At 40.8% G+C, this 23,966-nt stretch overlaps 1 protein-coding gene across 1 annotated transcript in view; it reads right to left on the bottom strand.

Annotated features, from left to right (window-relative positions):
- Positions 1-269: 269 nt before the first annotated feature.
- The window catches only part of fndc3a (fibronectin type III domain containing 3A), a 59,339-nt gene continuing 35,642 nt past the window's right edge, over positions 270-23,966 (bottom strand). The window contains exons 7-25 of the mRNA XM_084717409.1: positions 22,204-22,370; positions 22,034-22,093; positions 21,805-21,943; positions 20,534-20,587; positions 20,301-20,425; positions 19,954-20,128; positions 18,094-18,180; positions 14,920-15,058; positions 13,589-13,657; positions 13,368-13,486; positions 12,185-12,290; positions 11,788-11,963; positions 11,510-11,623; positions 10,557-10,706; positions 8,818-9,164; positions 6,515-6,727; positions 6,051-6,217; positions 3,395-3,519; positions 270-964 (exon numbers count right to left, since the gene is read on the bottom strand). Coding sequence (XP_084573535.1) covers positions 641-964; positions 3,395-3,519; positions 6,051-6,217; positions 6,515-6,727; positions 8,818-9,164; positions 10,557-10,706; positions 11,510-11,623; positions 11,788-11,963; positions 12,185-12,290; positions 13,368-13,486; positions 13,589-13,657; positions 14,920-15,058; positions 18,094-18,180; positions 19,954-20,128; positions 20,301-20,425; positions 20,534-20,587; positions 21,805-21,943; positions 22,034-22,093; positions 22,204-22,370 — 2,856 coding nt within the window. The 3' untranslated portion in view covers positions 270-640. The remainder of the gene's footprint in view (positions 965-3,394; positions 3,520-6,050; positions 6,218-6,514; positions 6,728-8,817; positions 9,165-10,556; positions 10,707-11,509; positions 11,624-11,787; positions 11,964-12,184; positions 12,291-13,367; positions 13,487-13,588; positions 13,658-14,919; positions 15,059-18,093; positions 18,181-19,953; positions 20,129-20,300; positions 20,426-20,533; positions 20,588-21,804; positions 21,944-22,033; positions 22,094-22,203; positions 22,371-23,966) is intronic.

The raw sequence follows: 23,966 nt of genomic DNA, 5'->3' as shown, positions 1-23,966 counted from the left end.
GGCCCTGAAGCCCTCCCAGCCGTGTACCTCTGTGGCACTAACTACATACAGTATACACATCTGGACACACACACCCCACTGTGCAAACACTGGCCCACCAGGTCCCAGGATCAAATAGCACATAGGCTAATGACACACCTACATACTATTCTCGGAACACATCTATCAAAAACAGTTTCATACTGGACACATCAATGGAAATATAAATAATGACTATTTCTATACACATATATATATTTATATATACTGTAATCAACAAATAGAAGCGCCTTTCCCCCCCCCAACCCTCTCCCCTAAATAAACCGTTCCCTGCTTTTTCCGAGTTCATTTTGCGCAGTAAGCTGATCATGATGGAACAGAAATCTGAACTGAACAACAAATACCACAAAGTTGGGACAAGGTGACGAAGGCAGGAGAGTCAGGAGGGTGTCACAGGTGCCAAAGAAGGCGTCACATCCTCATTTTTAACTGCTATTCAGCTCTCACTCACCGTCCGTCCCTCCTGCTGCACCTCAACGCGCCTAATGCCATTACTCTGTTGACAACAGAAAACAAGAAGTACAAAAAGGAAGAATACAAAACAACAGAGAGAGGGGGAAAGAATAAAGCTATAACCCTGCAGCTGGGTGGCGCAAACCGCTCATTTAATGACAAAGTACTGGATGACAAAAGCAATGAGGATGGCGATGACGGCGAAAACCATGAGGAGGAGGAAAGCGCACTGTTCGTCCGTTAGGCTTCGTCTGGCTCGGTTGGACTCCGTGCTTGCCCTGGACCCCGAGCCGGACGCGGCGCCGCTCACCGCCATGTCGTTCCGCTGCGGGGAGAGGGTCACTGTGGGGCTGTAGGGACCGCTCAGCTCGGGAGCATCCTGACACTGCCTGATAGCACACACCCGGAAACGGTAGTCGCTGCTGGGCTGCAGGTTCTGGACGTGGAAGGATGTGGCAGAGCCTTTGTAAGCCTGAGAACAGAGGGGAGGAGGAGAGGAAGAATGAATAAAAAATATGAAAATAAGACAGGAAGAAAGAGAAAAATTATGTTCGTTTTTGTATTTTGCTGTGAAATAAGATATTGTGGATTTTTCTCTTCACTGCACAAATAATAATTTGTGTTTTTCATCTACTTGTGGGGTCGCCACTACACTCTGACTTAACTCAATCACGTCTGGCAGTAAGTTACACCAAAGATTCTCAATCTTTTGTAACTGAAGACCCACTTCTGACTACTAAAAAGTTTCTGAGGATCACCTTCTCAAATAATCTGCCATTATGAATCCAAAGTTAATGTATTTTGTGTCATATTTTCTCAGCAAATGCTCTGGAGCTTTTACTGACCCAGGCTTTTATCCCTCATCACATTTTAGCTTCAACAACCAGTCTATTCTGTTGCTGCATCCAAGGGAACAATAGCTAGCTAACAATGGCAAAACATGTTCCATGTCTATTCCTGATGATGAGTCATAATTGCTATGGTGATATTCATACATAAATCATTGAAATTATGCATTTTATTTTGATGTTTTCTTTTTTAAATTTATGTAAATTCTTGAGCACATTTAGATATAAAAAATAACTAGCTTTGTAAATTACAAAAACACAAGCAACTTTTAACTGGTTATGAAACAGTCTCAATTTAATACTAACACATAAGCAAATGAGAGCATTTTTGAGAAGAACAGAATTTCCACATAGTCATTCTTAATACCTGCAACAGGGACGGTTTATCCTTGAAATCAGACTAAAGAAGCCTGTGTTTACATTTTCCCAGTTTAAGTAACAGTAAGATATATGTTAGTCGGTTATAATGAAGCAGGAGGCGATCTCTATTTAGAGAATTTTATTTTTACTGTTATATTTTGTGTTATTCCAGTGGAAACACTACAGTTTTTGTGGACAGGGGTCTCTGAAATCAACAAAATATAAAGTACAATGTAGTAGCTTTACATCTTATTCTATCATTTGGCAGCACCACTGCCTCCGCAGGTCCACCAGTGGGTCGTGGCCCAGTGATTGAGAATGGCTAGATTACACAAAATGTTTTTGCCCATCTTGCATTCAACAGTGTTTACAAACACAGCAAGAACTTCCTGTAGAATAGAATCACACAGAGTCAGTCAGACATTTCTGCTGATGTCTGACTGACAGATTTCAGACAAAACTGTATAAAATTTAAAAGCACAGCAGTGAGTGATGCTGTTCACCTGTTAACTACATGATTCTACTGACGATTACATTCACCTGGTAACTTAGTGGGCATCATTAACTAATGATTATATGCCTGTATTTGTACACACTGATGAAGGCCGGATGACCAGAAAGGTTTTCTGTAACCAGCTGCCAGACCCTCTCTTCTTCATATGGATTTTTCATCTCTTCTTGCATTTCATCATGCTTATAGTAATAATATATCACAGAGGGAAGACTGTCATCAAGCCCCTTTAAAGCCTGAACCTGGTGACCACTATTGGTTGAAATTAGGTTGGTTTGTTGTATTGAACTTGTGGTTGACAGTAAAGCTGATAATATCTTTCCCATCTTACAGCTTCTGATCAACTAGATGAAGCTGCCATTCAGTGTGTTTTGTGTCCCTCTGTCAGTCATGATTATTCCTCAATTTATTCACTATTTTCTGATTATTTGTTAGAGTTGTTTGTTGCCTTCGATACAGGGGGAAGCCATCTGCCTAAACTGTCTGCCCAGCTGACACAACCACAAGTTTTCAAAGCGCCTTGTGAACAGGAGCCATTTGGTTGCTAGGATGCTAAAACTGAATTCAACACATTCCCAGAGTTTGAAATCCAATATTACCCATTATTTTTTTTTTATTTCATTTCCAATTTATAAACAATATAAACTAAGAACAAAAACAAATACAGTGAATTGTCCATATACACCAGCCAATCTTCACTGGCCTGGTTGGTGCAAAGACTGAAGCAAACTGCCTCAATCAAACTTCCATCCTTAGAAAAATGAATAAATCCTCTTTCGTCAACACGAGCTTTAAAGCCCACTGAGACTGACAGTGAGGATGGAAACAAACTCATGCGGGATGGCAGCCACATATTTCAACTCCTGATTCAATTGCCATGTATGATGTGGCGAGATTAGCATAAGGCTGCAGCGGCCATTACTCCACCTTAACATGGCTGGAGGCCGCTGAGAGGAATGAATGTGTTGGCAGGGGCTAGACACCTGGGATACCTCGTGGATCAATGACCTTTGCATAATGGGCAATTTAAAGCCAGCGGTGACTAATACAGAACGCTGCGGTAAAAACATTACGGCCCCGGCTCCATCTGGATCCTCATTTGCATAAAACGACTGCTGTGATGAATGGCAGGTCAGCCAGAGGAGGGAGGGAGTACTGATCCTTCAAACAACAAAGTCAGTACCTGTTTAAACTCAGAGTTTCCCATCATGCACTGCAAGGTGTAGAGGATCGGGTCCCCCTTCATGGGCTGCAGGGCCTCCCATGTGACTTCGCAGGAGTTGTCATCAACACGCTCCACTTTAGGGGCTGAAAGGTGGAGAGGAGAGCACAGATTTAATGAAAAGTAGACTGAAGGAAGGTGAGATCTGCAATAACTGAATCTCTGAATAACACTAACAAATTTAAAACAGGAAATCAACCAATCTGATCAAGAAAACATTTAAAGTGGATAATTTGGATTATTGGTTGTGGGGTTGTATGAGGTACTCATCCATAGTCAGCAGATTGCAATCAACCAGTCCCCAGTTTGGAGAAGCAGAGACAAGTACCAGCACAGAAGCTAAGCAATGTGCTGCTGTCTGCTGAAACATATTTTAGCCACTTAAAAAAGGTCCACATAAAAAAACCCAAACATATATAGAATATTTTAACCATTTAACGTGGCAGTTAGACCAAACTTCATGGGTGAAATCAGTAATTTTATCCTGCAGAACACTGTAGTTTCTGGTCTACTGCTGCCCTGATCGGTTAGTTTATTTATTTTTTTCTTTTATTGTGTGACTTTGGTGATTCCTAACTATGTTTTTAAAGGACTGAAGTCACACAATAACACAAATGAACTAAGAGATGGAGGCAGCGGTAGACCAGCAACTACAGTGTTCGGCAGGGTAAAATTATTGATTTCAGCCAGTAAGTTTGGTTGGTTTGGAGAGAGCAGCAGTATTCTTATCCTAACAGGCTATCTGATGGCAGAAGTAAAGTGGTGAAAATTTTCCCAATATTGCATACACTTAAATTGATATTGACTTTTTTAGATGGACCATTTTTAAGTGGCTGAAATACCTTTTGTTGCTGACCCTATCCACACCAGTTCATTGCTTAGCTTCTGTGCTAATCCTCCTCTTTGCCGCACTGAACTGGGGGCGTGCCAACTGCCATCTACTGTAGCCAAGGACCTCATACAACTCTGCATTAAATATTCTGATCTATTACTTTCATTAGGAGAAATATGAGTTACAGTACATTTAAACTATGTATCACAATATTAACGAGTGGAAACGCAAATAACACAAACAGCTCAGCATCACTAACACCATTTGAAAGGTTTGACATGTTATAAGTGGTATACTCGTGATGCATAGGCTGACTGACCTTCTATCAATTTGTCAGACTCACCTTTAATGCCAAATGCAAGGAAACTGAACTTCCATTTTTAAAGCTTCTCTGTGAAGGGCAGTACCATATTGCTGCCATTGAGATGCCATTGTGAAAAAACTACTACCCCATTTGGTTTGAATTGAACTCACGCAGTATAATCTACAAAACCTCAGGGTGAGAATTTAGAACAAACCACATTCGCTAAAGCTGGTTATAGCTTGAATTTTTGAAGATAAAAGACACAAAGAAAAAAACAGACATCAAAGTTCCACAGAAGTTTCATATGTGCTGTGAACTTTGTTTGAATCTGAGCTTTGGGGGATTTTTCAATATGGGGCTGTTACAGAAACAATTTGCTTTCAAAGGTAGAGTCAGTAGGATTTGTCCGAACTGTTCTTAAACACATCAGGACGTCAAATACTAATGTTTTTGGTTGGTGAAACATCCAAAGCACAGCAACACAACGAGAAAAAAAAAAGAAAAAGGCAGAGGGCAGGGTCTCTGCAGATTCAGCCACCACACACAACTTCTTTTACATATGTACAATGACTCAGCTGATGGATTAAGAGTGAATTCTAGACTGAACTACATGTAACTTCCCCACTTTAGTTGAGTGCCATAATTATGAGTCATGCTCTTCTTTAGGTAGGTGGCATTTTAAGCAAAAACAATAAAAATAAGTGGCTGTTCTGGTCTGGCAAAGTGGTAATCATCCAAAAACACAGCAGCAGTGGGGAGGATTGTAATATTAGGCTTTAAGCGTAATGTTGAAATGGTTAATCTGAATTCAAACAGTTAATGGTTGAGAGTCCACTCCACTGTGTGGGGAGACAAACAGCGTTAAGTAACACTGACAAACTGGCACACGACTGCCTGATTCCAAAGAGGTGCCGCGCTGAGAATAAAACCCACGTCCTCATTACTGATTTCAACATGTAGGATCAAAAGAGGCTTTTTGCAGAGGCTGTTTGAGACCCGACCACAGAGCTGAACAGCCCGACTCATGATGACAGTCGACAAGTGAAGCTCAGGCTGTCGGGTCTTAATCAAATGCAAGTCAAACCAGGGTCAACTCAGGTTAAAAGCTGAGCACACTGGCTGTCTGTATGTCAACTGAGAGTGTTTGTAAAGATAATAAGAGAAGATCCACAGCGGGGAGATACAGAGACAGAGAGAGAAAGAAGAAAGAAAGAGAAACAGAAAGAAAGAACAAAAGCCAGACAGAAAGAACAAAAGAAAGAAAGACATACAGAACAAAAGGAACACAGACAAAAAAAAAAAAGAAAAATAAGAAAGAAAAAAGACAGACTGGAAGAGAGAGTAAGAAAGAAAGACACATAGAAGAAAAGGAGGAAAGACAGACATACAGACAGAGATATGAAGAAAAGAAAAGAAAAGAAAAGAAAAGAAAAGAAAAGAAAAGAAAAGAAAAGAAAAGAAAAACAGAGCTGCCACAGTACCTTTGACAGGGGCTGGAGGAGAGCGCGGGGTGGTGAATGTGTAAACATTGGAGAAGGGCCCTTCGCCCGCCTCATTAAAGGCCTGGATGCGGAACGTATAAGAGGTAGACTCATTAAGCCTCTGGACTTTGTGTGTGTGGCATGGTCCTTTATACAAGGATATAAATCTGCAATGACAGGAACATGAAAAAGAGAGACAGGATTTAATGAGTAAAAGGGTAAAGATGACAAAAAGCAAACGAGACGAGTGACTCCTCTGTCAGGAAATATACAACGAGCGACTTAAAGCACATCATCAGTTTCTGTCTCCCTATAAAGGCGCTCTGTCTGCTGCATTGCTCTCTGCTTCCCCCACCCGCCTCAGTACAGTTATCTGAGGCTTCCTCTCAAACTCCAGTCTCCTCTCTTATCGGTTCATCTCTTGTCAGGTCACTTCCCTTCGCCTGACTAATGGTGCCACCGACCTGCCGCTCTTGTCCCCCATCTGCAGCTGATACTGGAGGGCGTCTGAGGTGGTGGCTTTGGCCGGGCCATCGCCCCACTTGAGCCTGAGGGTCTGGTGGCTGAAGGCGGTGCACTCCAGGCGGGGTGGCTGTGGGGGCAGGGGCTTCGTCTTCAGCTTAAAGGTGTGACTAAAGGGGCCTGCGCCCAGGCTGTTCAGGGCTTGGATTCGGATCCTTGGGAAGAAGAGGAAAGAGAGATGTCAACGTCAGAGAGCTGCGGAACAGAGCTGACCTGAGCAGAAACACTGCAGTGACTGTCAGAGTGACGTTAACAGTATTTCATCTCATTGACAGATGCTGATGTTCAGCCACTGGTAATGTACAGTCTCTTAAGTAGGTGGGCAGTGACACATTTTATGTTGTTTTGGCTCGGTGTCTGGTTCTGAACACACTCATACTGGCTAAAAGCTGAAAGTCAGCACTTTTATTCAACCTCAATTTTCTTTTCATTACAGGTCCACTGTGTAGACTCAATACGATGAACGATGCATCCTGCAGCTAGCAGACTGCACTGAACAACTGCCACAGCCCTGTATAGGCTTAAAGGAAAAACGTAATGTATTCACCGTTCTAAATCATAAAATCACAATGATATGTCCTCAGAGAATCAGGAAACATGCTAAAGTGAAATACCAGCTTCTCCAACAACAACGCTACAGCCAGCATGTCCTCTTTTGAAATTTCCATTCTGGGCCAGAATGACCACTTTTGTTTGCCTGTTTCAGGTTATCAGAGATCAAAATAATGCTTGAATGTTTGCAGAATTCATAAGTGTCTGTTTATAAGTCGTAAGAATTCATCAATAATCTTGTGGAAGGAGTAGATGTTTATAACTGTTAAATTCAGAGATATGTTCATGGAGTCTGGCAGGCAGTCGCTGCACTCCAACTCCAGGGTTTGTATTTTCAGAGCAGTGGGGTTTTATTTCTGGGTTAATGTGCTCAGCTTTACATTGACATGCAACTGACAGTTGTAGGCAAATTGTGAAATTAGAATGTTGCGCTTATCTTGTGCTGCTATAGGTTCTGTCCCTGCAACCTGACTGAGTTTTGGTTCTGGGTGTGGGGGTGGGGGGGGCAACTCGCTTCAATCATAGTATGTTAAACAGGGGTTCAACCTATTTAATATACCATCTATTTATGGCTCCAACTTGTCATTTTGACTGCAGTGCTCATTTTTGAATGGTATTTTACCTTTAACATAATGAGCATATAATTAAACTTAAACATGCCTTTGAGGGTGACATTTCAGATAAATAATAAGACACTCTTAAAGGTAGTATCAGTAGGGTTTGTCAGCACAGAGTCCCATTCCCAGGACATGAAATACCAATGTTTGGGGTGTAATTAAAAAATAAGAAGGCACAGGCGAAGGTTGGGGTCTCTGCAGACCCACGTATCACCACACACTTCTAGTGGGTTGTCAGTGATGACTGAGAGGGATTATTTTTGTATAGTCTGGGAAAATTCTGCATAGGAGACCTTGAAATTATTAATCCAGAAAGAAGATTTTATTTCTTTTAACTCTACATGACTTCAGTATCCTGTAAAAATACAGCTGGTTTATAATCCTGTGTTACAAAGAAACAAAGACGAGCGACCACTCCGGTACCAGTTGAGCCATGGTGGGTTTGTGAAAATTTCTGAGTCAGGTCTGGACACCTCATCTGTTTCCTAACCTAAGGATTCACACACTTTTTCATGTAAAGGACCCCTAAAACAGACGAACATTAGACCATGAACTCCCAGTTTGAGCAGTTGTTGTCTTCAAAGTGTGGTGAGTGATTCTGGAGAAAGACAGGTGACTGTTGAGTCTCATTCCAAGGTTGTCAAATACTGAAACTTCAACAAAACAATGACACTCAATAGGGACAAAACAATCTGTGCTGCTCGCTGTTGGAAAATAGATCCCTATAAATAACAGTCAATCAAAATCACAAACCCTCTTCGCTCCTCCTTCTCCTACAACCCAGTCAAGGACCTCTGTTGGTCCCTGAACCTCAGTTTGAAAATGACTGTCAAACCGTCGAGATAAACTTGGATTTAGGAACGTAACTAATTACATTTTGCTTCAGCTGTCTCCGTTTATGCAAATTTCAAAGTATGGTTTGTGTAACTTGTTTGTATCACATTCTCTTACTCGTGAGTGCTGAGATCTGACAGTTTCCAAAGACTGTGAGAGACTTTTTGGCATCTGAAAGGTGCCAAGTTGTGCAGTAAAAGCGTAACACAACATTTCGATATTCATGATGAGGAAGCACCCACCTGTAGCTGGTGTCGGGCTGCAGGTGCTGGATGATGTGTTTGGTGACAGGACCGACACTGATGGGCTGGCGCTCTCCAAGGTCGATCAGGTACGAAGTGATCTCAGAGCCGTGATCACATGGGGGGTCCCAGCAGATACCCAGGCAGGTGGACGGAGAATAGAACGGTGGCGGCCGCAAACTGCTTTCCTCATCTTCCTCATCTTCATCTGCATCCACTGGAGTCTCGTACCTGTGCAGCTCAGACTCCTTCAGCGCGTAGATGTTGCTGACAGCTGCAGGCACGGAGCAGGGTGTCTGACACAACACCGCCTCGCTGAAGGGCCCCACGCCGGCCACATTCACAGCCTGAATGACAGCAATACACAAGAGTCAGCTCATCAAGTCAACGTCAACTCCCACTGGTGACGTGAAAGAACACGTGCAACGGCCATGTTTGACCACAAGGTGGAGTTCCAATGTAAATGTAATTGGTCAGGGTTTTTAACAAGGCCTAAGAAAAGAATGTTTTTTATTTTCTTGCCAAGCAAGGAAGTGAAAAAAATATTACGTCTGAAAAGCTAGAAGCCTATGTTCTAAGTTTTTAATCAACTATTATAAGGAAAGCCTGGTTTTATAGCCTCACCAGAGTGTAATAATTAAGGATGGTCTGATTACTTGTTGTATTGGACAAGAGGACCAATAGCGGCAGTGGGGAAAATAAACACAGTGCATGTGTGATAACCCATAAACAACCAGCAGCCCTCCTTCCTTTCCTCCCCAGCTGGAGCAGAAAAGAGGCTGCAAGAGAACAGCACGGTCTGAAATTTCAGGCTGAACCAGACCCAAAGGACAAAGCCACTGTTTTATTGCCAGAATCAGTCTGTCTCCCCTTTTACACAAACCCTGTCTTCATTGGTCACAGTCTGAACATGCATTCAGTCTAAAGCACAAGAGAGACATGATGATCTAACCTGCTGCTCTATCAGCCTGTTCATCATAATGAATTATCAGTTAGCTGATCATCACAGTTGATTGATCATCGGTGTGTGTGTGTGCATATATATGTATAGGAGTTTAGTATTTTATTTACCACGTTTATAAGCCGTATAGCAATGAAGCGGCTGAATAAAAGTCAGAAAGACTGACATGTGACGTGCATTGTTTTTGTTAATATGAATCATGATTAACTTTTTCACATGATCTAGTGTTAAAAAAACAAAAAACAAAAATTGCAATAGATCATGTTATATATTGAATCAGCACCCAAGTACTGAGACTGTATCAAATTGGGAGATAAATGCATCGTCCAAGCCCTATTATCCATCGAACCACAATGGCATAGAGAGAAAAATGGTAGGAGTAACAGCAGCAATCTTAAATGTTTAAGAAATACAAGTACAAATGCAGTGAAGTAATCTTATCTCCATCAAATGATGGTGAGACGAGGCCGGAAGATTTTTCTTTTTATATCTTATACTGACGCTGATATAAAAATTCATGACTGATATTTGCTATTCTTATTGAGCAAACTCTGACTAGATAACATGTACTCAAACTATTCTTCATCTTAACAGGAGCTCCTTAGATTCTTCATAAAGTCTGCATAAAAATAATCATACTGAAATTACTCAAACAGGGTTTCTGAAGTGGGCTGTAAAGTGAGATCTGATTCTAGTTTAGAGTATTTGTTTAAAAGTGGGGACAGATGGAAATTAACCCAGACTTAATAAACTAAATCAAGTGTTTATCAATGCTCACCTGTGCCCGGCAGAAGTAGCTGGTTGCAGGCAGCAGCCCCTTCATTTCATGGCTGAGTCCTGGTCCACTGTAACACACCTGCATGCTGCCCTCAGCAGCTCCCCACTCCAGACGAAACTCTGTCACTGGAGCTCCATTACAAGGAGGGGCCTAGAAGACACACATCAAACACGGTTCAATAATGATGCAGTTATGTTAAGTGTACAGTATTTTCTCAGATTGTTGCACATGATATTATAATTTATGGGTAGAAAGAGAGTAACTCATCATGTGTGTGCAAAGCTATCAGAAACAGTGTCAAAGAAAAAAGGCTCACTCAACTCCTGCCAGAAAAGTTTAATAACTAAAAAAGAATATTTGTAAAATATATACAATACAGTAAATACACTCATACAAATGTTGGTTTATTAACACAACAGGTGAGACTTTTCTTTTTGTTTTCATATATATCTGATATTTTCAAGTATGGCTGTTTTTCTTTGTGCATTTTCTAAGCACAATTTAACTAACTGTTAATGGTTTCTGAATGCATTTCACCCTGTGTGGTTTGAATGGTTAACTACCTGCTGTCATAAAGCTTGTCGGCCTATTGCAGTGGATGACATATAAATATGGGTGTATTTTTCATTGTTCAAACATCCTGACGAAGATCCAAGTGGGATCAACTCAACTCAAAATTTATTTGCATTGTACCTTTCATACACTGGGCAATACAAAACGCTTTACATTAAGAGACAATGATCACTAAAATGTGCAGAAATAAGACCAATATGCAAATCAAGAAGTGTGGAGTTACACTCAGTGCAAAGTATAGAAATGTATAATGTACTGGGCTTGAAATATTGTCGTTATTAAACTTTAGTGGCGTGGACCAAGTGTGCAGGCATTACTTTTTTTTTCTTTGATATTACTTATGCACATCAGTGAATGAATAGAAGTGGAACTGGTCTTACCTCCCAGCTAACAACAACACAGCTGGGGGATTTGCATGTAGTGGAAGGAGCCTTGCACTGCTCAGGGGCCCCGGGGCCAGTTGTAACCTCATAGCGCTCCGAAAGGGGTCCAAACTATTTGCATAAAATAACAAAAACAATTTAATACAAATGAAAAAAAAAAAATCATTTTAGACTTTTTAAAATCACATTTAGTGAGAGACTGTTGAAAGCACGCAGCAGAAAAAAACAATCACTTCTCCTATTATTGATAGATCGGTTCTGACAGTTGTTCTCACCCCAGCCTTGTTTGCTGCTTTGAGCCGGAAGCTGTAGGTTTTGCCAGGCATTAAGCCTCCCACAGAGCAGTCCAGCTCTGGACCCTGGTAAACCTCCCTGCTCTCCTCAGACTGTGGCCCACTCACTTCTACACTGTAGCAGGACACCAGGCTGCCTCCGTCTACCTGAGGGGGACCTGGGAAATTTGTGCAAACAGCATTTATAAATCAATATCCTTTCAAAAGGGTTGTCCAAGAAAGAATAATACAGTATGTACACAAAGATAAATGTACAAACAACAAAATACAAATAGAATAATCAAAGCCCGCTGCTTTGAGGTAGTTCGCTAGACAAATAAATGCATCAACAGAAGCTAGAATACATCCCACACAGATCTGTTTGAGAGGAATGACTCACCCCAACGCAGTTGCACCTCCCTGGCTTTGGGCTTGCCCACCAGCCGAGGGGGCTGGCAGGGCCCTGGGGGCACTGCGGGAGTCTGGACCTGCAGGGTCTCCGACAGCTTACAAGAGAAGACAACACACCAATTAAGACCCAGAGAGACAAAAAAAAGACAAATTGACAATCTCACCAACACCCCCCCCCCCACACCCCCCACCCCCCCCATCTTTCTCTCTCACGCTGGTTACAGATTGTCATTTTCAGCAGCTTATCAGACTGATTCAGGCTACAACAGACTGGAGAGAAGACAAACGTGAATGCATCGTTCAAAGGTACACCTGCTCGCACAAAAATATGCTGAATTCCTCACAAAGCTTTGGATTAAGTTGGACAGATTGTCTGGCGAGTGAAAAGATAAGTCTTTTTTGGACTCTCAACTTGTGTGACAAAAGACAAACATGTGAGTGTTATGTCACATTGTGCTGCGCCAAAAGGCAGGATCTCACCACCATGACTCATGTTTCTTTACAAGCCCCATCATGAATAAATGCATGCACTAACAGCAAATGAAGAAATTAATGAAGAGTGTCTGTGAACCGAACTAATTAAGAAAAACATCCTCTGACACATGCAGAGAGGGTTAATCGATTAGTGGGCTTTGTCTTGTACTTACACACCAGGAAGCACAGTCTAATCTCCCAACATAGGACACAAGCTGAATGACAATTTCCTATTAAAACTTCCCATAAATAGAGTGCATATCTAGAATTATTCATGTAAAATTTATCAGATCAACGATGGGATGTGGTGAGATTCATGGCTGCCTGCCCTCACAATTATAGTATGTAACAGGCGAGAAATGTATCAATAATAAGAAAACCAAGAGAAAAACAGTGCACAATAATCAGAGTTTACACTGTAGAGCTACACTGTAAGAAATGTATCTGGAGTGATCCTGCTTTATAATTTTAAGTTGATTTTAAGGTCAATAAAAGAAGTGTAGGTAATTAAAATGTGCGCCACAGAATCTTATTTTAATCTTGGTACTTATATATGTATAAGCTGTCAAGAAAGAAACAGATGCAACTGTGGGATCCTTTTCTACCAGCGACAAAATTGCAACTCTTTGAATTCACGTGGGGGAACACAAGGCCGTGTGCGCAACTGTGTGCACGTGTGCTGATGCTGAATGACTCACCGGGCTCTGTCCCCCCTCACTCATGCAGTAAATTCGCGTTTGGTAGGAGCAGCCAGGCTTCAAGCCTTCACAGACATGCTCCATAGCTGGCCCTGAGTAAACCAGCTCCCATGACAAGCCTGAGTATAAACACAGTGCACATAAATGTTAATCATTTCAATAAACTCATAATTTTCAATTGAACTAATTAATCATTTTTATTATCACTATTTAGAACTTACCACTTAAACCCTCAGACAGTTCCACAATATACTTTGTGACTTCTGCTCCACCATTATCTTTTGGAGGCTCTAAATTGCAAAACAAATGAACAAAAAAAATCACCATTAATCTAAATCAGGCCTATTCAATTATTATTATTTTTTTAAAGTGGGCAAATGTGAAGTACCAAGTAACCGGGTGTTTACATTTCCTATGCCTGACCTGTAAATTTAGGGAATTAAGGTTTTATTAGATTTATTAGTTTTCACAATTGTAAAAGAAACATTATGTACAAAAGTAAAGAAAAAACAATGCACCTTTGTAATTCTAGATTAGGAGTAGCTTGTTATAATAAAGACAATATTGCATTTAACATCTTTTTTCATTCTGTTGACACTCCTAAACTTTCTCTGCTTAAACAGTCTAAGTGTCTGTGCTTAACAACAGATATAATGAATGAACTCATTAGCCTACAAATAAAATGATTAATCTTCTAATACACAATAAGCACAGGTTAACTTTGAACACTGGCAGTTTAATAAAATAAAATCACAGTGATCTACTTTTTTAGGGATGCAACTAATGATTATTTATTATTATACTGATTAATCTGTTCATAAATTTCCCAATGAATAAATTACTTGTTTGGTTCATAAAATGGCGGAAAACAGTGAAAAATACTGATCACAAAAATTCACATTTGAGAAGCTAAAATCTGAGAATTTTTACTTTTTTTCCCCCCAAAATGGTGGGGATGAGCTTATTAAAGAACTGGATTCAGTTCATGGGACACCAGTTGAATAAGCCTGAACTACACTAACAAGTTCTTCAACAAGGCAGCCTTTCAATGCCGGCGAGCTCAGATTTCAATATGCTATGTCTGGAAATCTACTAGAGAATTGATCAATTCCAGGAACTATAAAATTTGGGGAGTAACTTACTAAAGGGAGAACTTGCTGCCTTTAAAAACTCTAAAAAGCCATTAATCAGTTTTATAAGTAAGAAAAGTAAATGCAGATTAAGCTCGACTTGCCAACGACATGGCAACATTTCTTTAGAAACTTATTTTCATGGAAACAGAGATTGACATTTAGGGAATAGAGAGACATTTGAAAATGTTCTTTTTTCAAGTTGAAACTTGGAAGAGACCGAGCACAGCAGTGGGTGATGTATTTGTCCAGTGAAGTTAAGGAAGGAGTCATGATGATGTCCAAATGAGAGCAAGATTTTTCATTCACCTACTGTACAGACTACCTGGAACGTCATCTGCCTCTAGCAGTTTCATCTACGGTCGGACAGAGACTGAAGAAGAACTGTAAACTGGTGTTTACAATTGATAGGAACTGCTCACCCCAGGCCATCTTGAAGCTGTTGGGCAGGACTCTTCCTCTGATGACAGGCCTGCAGGGGCTGCTGGGTCTGTCTGGGTTTGTGATGAACTCGACCACCTGGCTGGGGTTACTCTTCCCCTCTGAGTTGTATGCCGCCACCTGGAGGAAGTGCGTGAACACAGGCAGTGAGGAGTCATATTATTCCTGACAGAATATCGGCTGCTGTTTGCACAGATAGTCAGTGAGGGCAAATGTATAAAGGTCATTATGTTTCCTGATAACAAGCACTGACTCGACTCAGAGAAGGGTAATGAAGGGATCTGAGAGAGTGAGTGCAACACTTGCTGCCTGCAACTAAAATGGCCACAGACAAATACCACATTATCAAACAGATTCAGCTGGAAAGCATCTACAGATACATTTCAACACAACCGTTTAGACACCACAAGCATGGCAATCAAAAAACGAGGCTAAAGGCTTTAGTGGCATTTGCATTTCTGTGCAGCACATCTGCGATAATATGGAAATCTGTGTGAGACTGCTGAGTACAGCTCATCCACATAGTGTACCAAGACAAACCTGCGCAGCACCCAGACTTCCCTCATACTGCTCAGCTGGATAATTGGAAACAAGGGAGGGAGTCCTGGAGTGACTAATGAACATTTCGATCATTTGGGCATATGGTGGTTTGTTTGGGTAATAAAATACCTTTCTGCCAATTTAGGAACGCTGTAGTGCAAATTTTTCTGGCTATGTGAGCTGTCTTATTCTCTTGTTGGTCTATGCATTAATATGGTTTCATGTTCTTAAGCGCTGGACAGATAGAAAGATCAATTGTTGTTGTTATTTGCTGCAGAAAAATGTGAAGGAGGGAGCCACTCCAAATGCCTGTGGTGCAGCTCCCAGCTTCAACTGAGTTTAATTTCACATAAACAGCTATTTTGTTGTGAAATCTAATTTATATTACACATAACTTGTACAATGAAATAAAAATACTCTGCTCTGAATTAAAGGAGGCGGGTGTTACTTTATATTCTTTATTACTATCAACATATCCCATAAAAAGACCAAAACCAAAAATGCATTAGACCATGACTCAATACTTTCAGAATCTCCAGGGGGAGTCAGAGTAAATAAGAGTAAATAGCATATTTGTAGGGACTATTTTCCACACATTTATACATGCTACTGAATATTTATGACAACAGGATGGTGTATGCGAGATCATCTCAAAATACTGTGGTGGCCTTCATCACAACAAAAGAACATGTTATGGCTGACCATCATAATTTAAATAAATATACAGAATATTACCAGCATTATCCTTTAAAAGGCAATGATGTTCAGTAATATTTAGTGTGAACAAAGTGGCTCAACCTCTGTCTGAATATATCAATTCCATCCAGGCCAGTAGCGAGCATAGACCTTTTTCACAACAGTCATACTGATATGAAATAATGCAGTAGGGTAAATACAGGTGGATTCTAATCAAGGTCCCATCCCATTTAGTGTAGCAGAGCCTCTCCAGTGAGCCAACATGCACAACAGCAACACCCTGATTCTTTAGGACTTCTTAATTAGTATCCTGTGTTTACCTTGCTATTTATTTTTTCTTTTGCCTTTTTTAATTTAAGGGTGTTTGAAAAAAAACAGCTGCAAAGAAATAGCCTTGCAGTTACAGGGAGAATTACATGTCTTAGCCATATGAACTAAGTTGCTTAAAACCCTTCCCTTGTCATTATTCTGTTTAAAAGCAATATGCATCATATAAAATTTTCAATAACTATTTTCCATTCTAAAAGAGGGATGTATCATTAAGATGTGGATAAACATGTTGAGAGACAATCCAGTATGTTAACCAAGTTGTAGAGCAGAGACCAAAAAACAACAAAGGTTCACTTAATTTGTCAACCCCATAAAGTGTGGCCATCACTTTTGTACACAAGGGACCTGTTTACCCCACTATTTCTAGTCAAGATAGTTGCTGAGAAAAGCATCTATTGCAAACCTATAGTTACTTCTATCTTAAGTGTCACTCAACTTGAGGGTCACAGCATAATTTCTGAGGGTGCCAGATGGTTGTGGAGGATAAAATCAACTCAAAAACATGTGTGTGGTAGCTTTCACCTTTTGCATAGTAATTCCTGAGCAATCCCAGGCAGACTAGGGGGTCTGATTATTCTGGGGGGGGACTTGAAAAGGTTGAGAACCGCTGCCTTAGAGCATAATGTTTGCATATGCTTTTAGCATGAATGGCTTTTTAGGGAAATGAACTGTCTACCCTGGCAATGTTGGAATCACATTTTAAATAGTAGGGTTGGTCTTGCAGGCTTCTAAAATCATTAGCTGATTGTTGTCCCCTTGTTCTCACAGTCAAACTCTGACAGCAGACACATTACAAAGAGGCTATCTGCTGCTTTCACAAAGACACATTTAAGTCATTCAACACATTTATAAATCTACCTGGGACAGATCCCATGACTGATTTAAAAACCAAAGTGAGAAGCATGGCGATCAAAATCAGCTGTTTTTTGCTTGAACACAAGCTCTGCAACAAAACTGACAGCTTTAAAAATAAACAGATCTCATCTATAAAAATTTGCATGCACACACTGGCCTCAAATGTGCGGTAGATCATTTAATTTTTCATCTGTGCCAGCTTTTCTGGCTGGATTTCCACTATTCAGCTTAACAGGAGCATCACGTGTCCTCCTTGTTATGGTCTCTGTCAGATGAAGGATGGTCACCTGTATCTCATCAGAGCCTTTTACCAAGTTGTCAGCAACAGTTTAGAAGAGAACATGAGAATGAGAGCAGTGAACATGTGGTAGAAGGTGAGAGAAAAAGACAGAAATACAGTGACATGAAGAGAGACATTTGTCTGTCCCTAAACCTGGTCACATCACTGCCAGCCAAAAAACCCACTGTGGCTCAAACACTTTGCTTAAGTAGCTTCGTACTGGGGCCCTGCATGTGATGAGCACTGGAGTCCTCCTGTCAGTTGCCCACCATCATGCTGGCAGAATCCTGCAAACGGATGAGTCATAGGGCCACTGTGGGCCTCAGCACCCTCCCTGCCTGAACACTGTCCCCTCCACACACACACACACACACACACACACACAGTCCACTGATACTGAAATTAAACCTTTAGATCACCAGCTTTGATTGCAAACATCACAGGGCTCCCTTACCCTAAACTTGTACTTGGTACTCCTGTGGAGATTTCTGACGGTGCAGGAGAGCTCTTCGCCATCATAGCTTGGCTGGAAGCCATATCCCTGGGACAAAGACAAATGATGAAGGGAGAAAGAAAACAACCAGGTGAGCAATGACTTACCAGACAACTATTGTAGCACAGAAAACAAAGTGGTCTGCAGGAGACAAACAGCTTCGGGGGAGAGAGGAACCTTTTTGTGTTTTTCCTGACAGACACTATGTCTGCAGGTAGCTGCTTCCAGTGCAGGCGGAGGTGACAGTAGCTATAAATGTCATGTAACTTTCAGAGAAAACTGATGACGTGTCACAAAAGAAAAAGATGTGAGTTTGTTTTTTTCTTCAGGTTGGGTCGAAATGAATAATAGCATCTGAAAATACTACACAAGGATGCACATCAAGCAAGAAAATGGCTGTCTGTTATTAACTGATGAGAACTGAAAACTGTAAACATACTTTGTTAATGGTGTATATATTTCATGCTGTCTGAAGATGAACTATAGTCAAAGAGATGCACTTGTCAATAGAACCCTTCAGAAGTAATGGTCCTGCAACTGCAGCATGCACCTCATATTCTCTACTAGACACATGTCTGTTTTAGGAGCTGCACATCTGTTTACTTCCAGTCAATGCTTTAGTAACATTATCTTTGCCTACAAACGTAGTAATTTCTTCATCCTTAAGTAAGTTCCTTCAGTTTTGACAGCTAGCTTGGTACATATTATTAATAGTATTTACACTTAGTTTTGTACATTGTATTTGTGAGCATTTTGATAATCACGTCAGTGCTGTAGATAACCTGTAAGCTAACTTGTCATCTTCATTCAAATTCAACAAATTAAATTAAACTTAAAAATGTCTCTTGACTCATATTACTACTGTTTCAGCAATCACCAGGTACGGTTTGGTTCAAATAAACCTTCAATTTACTGTTTTAGATGGTAAAATATGGAAGATGAGTGACAGTGAGGTGGTGCATCAGAGAAGCAGAGGTGAGAAATGGTGTGCACCTAACAGGGTGAATTCAGGTTTTATTTTGACTTAACAACCAGAGTTGGTGACTGTTGAAACAGCAGAAACATGGACCATGATGTTTTTGGTGAGTTTTATTTTTTTCTGTCTGAGTGAAGATGAAGACTGCAGCTTGTTGAACAGTGCTGGAATGCAATGTTAATCCTTATGTCCACCAAAAGTGCCTGTTTTGCAATGGACAGATTGTTTTTCTAAGTGTTTGACAACATTATGAAAAGGGTCCCGACAGGGAAACTCACCAAAAACATCTTGGCTCACTCTTTCCTGTGTTTTATTAATTACCAACTCTGGTTGTTTGGTCAGAATAAAACCTTAAATCACCGCATGAGATGTGAAAATGTTTTGGCTGTGCACGTCATTTCTTCCCTCTGCTTCTCTGATCTGAAATATGTCCTTATGTCCTGCTCTTCTCCTGGTGATATTTTCTCATCTACTGCAGTAAATTATTATTATTATTTTTTTTTTTTGTATAAAAAAAACAAAAAAAAAAACAGAGTTGGGTGACTGTTAGAGCAGTGGATAGATGAGCCAAGACACTGAAGATGCCGATTTTAGCTAGCTAATGTTGCCAATGGTTATCTATGAAAGTGAAGTAACTAGCCTGAGGGTAATGTTACTACAGCATTGACAGCAAGTAAACAGACGTGCAGGTCGTAAAACGGATATATGTCACACTACATTGTGCAAGAGGAGAAAAGAAGGCAAACAACATGTATAATATTTGAAAGAAAACCTTTAGCTGCATAAACTGCTGTGTAATTTTTTGGGTTTCGATCTTGAATGAAACGAGACCGTGAGAGACATACCGAGCCTTCCTCCTCCATCTCCAAAATATAGTAGATGTCGTCTTCCTTTGGAGAGCTAGTGGGCCTCTGCCACTTCAGACACAGCCAGGTCACCCCCGCCATCTCCAGCTCTGGAGGGAAGGGTGGCAATGGCACACTGCATGAAGTGAACAGGTCCACCACTTCACTGAACTCGCTGGGGAGGGCAGAGAGAGACAGAGGATGGGAGAGAATGGGAGAAAGAGACAGGAGAGACAGAGTGAGAGACACACATGTGCACACAGATGGAGACAGTAGTGAATGGAAGGAAATAGTAACATAAAAATGGACAACAGGGAGGGTGCTATCCAGCAAATAACCGAGCCTACCTGACACCCATGTCATTTTTGGCTGCAAGGCGGAAGGAGTATCTTGAAGCTGGTGAAAGCTTGGTCACTCTGTACTGCTTCTGAGGTCCATAGTAGCACTGTTCATAAATCCCAGTGCCCTTCCCCTTCACAGAAAAAAAAGTCTTTAGTTTTAAGAACAAGGAACTGGAAATCTCAGTTGCACATATATACATACATATGTATGGTGCAATGTGATGATAAAAAATATATACCTCATCCCACTGAAGAATGTAGTTTTGGATTTTGGAACCATTGTCACATGGAGCCTGTAGAAAAAACAAACAAAATTTGATTATTTATTTGATTGACTTTCTTACATACAGAGTGAAAACAACATTTCATAGAACAACTAAAATTTTTAGACTGCTTAAGCAACACCATTTTTCATTCACTAATTACAGAGAAGCAGCCTTCCTTATGAGAAGCTCATAACAAATACAGTGCATCCAGGTGTGCACAATTTTCTATGGTTTAATTAATTCAGTGAATTTGCTGAGCATGCATGGTTGTTCTTGAAGTGCTTTGCTGAATTCTTATACATCTGCATACACACCTGGGAGGTGATCTGTGTTACCACACTGATGGGAATCTCAGCAGCAGTTGCTGAGGAAGGGCAGACTGTTTCTGAATCACTTTTTCTCTTGCTTCTAGCCAGTTTGGGGATCTTTACTGGGCGACCTTATGCTCTTTAACTAATTTTCCGCATGGTAGGAATATTAAAGAGGACAAATATGTGCGTGTACTATAGATTCTATGGCTGACAAGTAATATAACAGTCTAAATGCTGGGTTAATTTATAAACTCTTTCACACATGCAGTCTATCCTTTGAATCGGCACAGGGGTCGATATTCAGAGAAATCTGTATCTTCAATTTCTCATCTGAAGACTTAAAAGGAAAATGCCTGTGTGGCTGTGTTGTGAATGAAAACACTAACACTGCACAAACAAGCATGTAAAGGGTTGTGTCTGTGCCTGACAGTGCAGACTCAGGGAAGACAGAAAGAGATCAGAGAAAATATATGCATTATCTACACTCTGAGTCTCACTGCTGAAAGTGCAGAACACAATAAGAACAAATGTTTTTATACATAATAGCACAGTATAAACTGAGTTTTATAGTGGAAGAACAGCTTCAGTCATGATTATATAACTATATTGCAGGAAACGGCCAATGAAAATATTCCTGCCATACATGCTCTTGTCTGTCACTTATCATGAACCATTACTTTTAAATATAAATAGGCGTCCATTATTACCACCATGAACTGGATTGTACCTTACCCCATCTATTTCACTGAAATGTTCCTGAACGAAACTGCATGTGTGAATAAAGAAAATCACTAGCAGCGCCTGAAAAAGACTTGTCTCATATTTTTTTGTAACAGAATCCTGCTTTCTGTCATCTAAATGCTGCTGCTACTTGCCCCCCCTTAAAACTGGTGTTTTAAATCCTAACCCCATCAATAATTTCACTGTTTTTACCTTCCATTGGAGTACAAGTGTGTTCTTGGTCCCGCTGGCCTTCCTAGGAGGATTGGGAGGATCCGGCTCACAGCTTAAAGTGGTGAAGCTCACAGCCTCTGACGGGCTTCCCTGTAAACAGTTAGACATGGCCTGGACCCTGAAGAAAGACAGACAAAGTGGTTACAAAATGTTCCTCTGTGCATTAATACTGCAGTTTAAACAAAAGCAGGTGGAGGGTTACACCAACCTGACATGATAGTCCGTTGCTGGTCGAAGGTCTTCTAAAGTAGCACTTAGTTCTTCCCCACTGCATCAACGGAGAAAAGAAAAAACATCATTTAGTGTTGTTTCAAGCAAGTGTCTCTATAATGCTTCAACAACATTTCAGCCTTGTAGCATCTTGCTTCGAGTGCTCACCAGTACATGCTCTTGAACTTCCCATCTTTGCCGCTAAATGAGACGGAAACCTCGTAGCTGAAGGGCTCCTGGGGTCTACATTCATCCTCCACACTGCCGTTCTCGCTCTCGGGCCTGGTGGGCGCACTCCAGCTCACTACTGCTCCTCTTGCCTGGATGTCTGACACCTATCATATCAAAGTTTCATGGGTCACCATCAAGTCTACACAACTTCATCAATTCTGGACACTGAGGGAAAGTGTTTACTCCTCAAACTACAGCACCAAATCTCAAAGTACAGTCACTTCTCTAAAGGTCAAGAGAAGGTCATGTGTGGTGCTCAGTCCTACACTAAACTACTATGTATTATATATTTATTTTTAAGAAAATTTCCTATTTGTAAAATTCCAAAACCAACAAAAAATAAAAATCACATTGCTTTGAAGAGGAAAAGATACAGGGATCAAAATATTCAAGCTGATCTCACTTTGGGAAAAGGTTTTCAGCACTTGGCAGGGATGTGCTGTGCGACCCCAAGATTTTTCATTCTGTTTTGAGGTTTAAAAATAGCCGGAGCTACACTGCAGGGGGGATTCATATGTGGAAGAATTCAATCAGGCCAAGTCCATACCACCTCCTCCCCTCTGCCCTCAGGGGCCCACTTTACTCCTTTACTCCCCACAGTTAGATTTTTGGTCCTTTAGCAAACCAATGTGGCAGCAAAGACGAAGGAAATCCACTTTCCATTGAAGCTGAACCTTCCCTGTATTAGACACCCTCCCTTAACTTTATCCATCATCTGTCCAACAGACTTGTCTTGGTACTTTTACAGCGAGTTAGCCTTAGACCAGATCTTAGCAACAGTGCATGACAAATCCCATATTGTATGAGGTCAAGGAAGTGCTATTTCTAGTTCTACTGATTCACATCCAGCTGCTATTAAAACAGCAATTCTCCTCTGTATGTATTTATGCTGTGCTGCCATCCAGACCATGTCTTTTTCAGTGGAATCCCTGCTTATTTCAGCAAGACAAGGCCAAGACACATTCTGCATGTGGCACAACAGCGTGGCTTCGTATTAAAAGAGTTTGGGTTGTAAACTGACATGCCAGAAGTTCAGACCCGTCTCTCAATGAAAATGCGTGGTGCATAATGAAGCACAAAATGCGAACACAGAGACCCCAGACTGCTGAGCACATCAAGTCGTATACCATGCAAGAATGAGAAAGAATTTCACTTTCAAAAGAATTAGTGTCCTCCAGTTCCCCAACACTTACCACATGTTGTTAAAACAAAATGTTATGTATCACAGTAGTAAGCAGACCCCTGTCCCAACGTGTTGGAATGTGTTGTAGGCATCACATCCAAAATTAGTGTATATTTACAAAAACAAGTTAATCTGTTTGAACATTAAATATCTAGTCTTTGTACTGCATTTAATTCAATATAGATCTAAACATTTTTGCAAATTGGCATTCTGTTTCCATTTACATTTTACACAACCTTTTTGGACAGTTTCTACGTGCTTATTTCCCTTAGACAACCACTTATTTTGTTTCAAAATATAACATTACATATTAGACTATGAACCACCAAGCATTGTACCATGAGGATGTGAGAGCTTGGTAATTAACTTAAAATCTGTACTTCTCTCAAAGCAAAGCTCAGACCTTTTAGTAAGTGCGAAACGTAGTTGTTTGGGGCACATTAGGGAACAGAAATCCCCACATGAATGCTAGTCAGCAGGTCTGACTCCATTAGGCAAGATGTCAGCAAGAATTCAT

This window comes from Lutjanus erythropterus, chromosome 4 (genome assembly GCF_056507025.1).
Source record: "Lutjanus erythropterus isolate fLutEry1 chromosome 4, fLutEry1.hap2, whole genome shotgun sequence".
NCBI lineage: Eukaryota > Metazoa > Chordata > Actinopteri > Lutjaniformes > Lutjanidae > Lutjanus > Lutjanus erythropterus.
The sequence above is the reverse complement of the archived record's forward strand: the minus strand, read 5'-3'. Positions and strand labels throughout refer to the sequence as shown.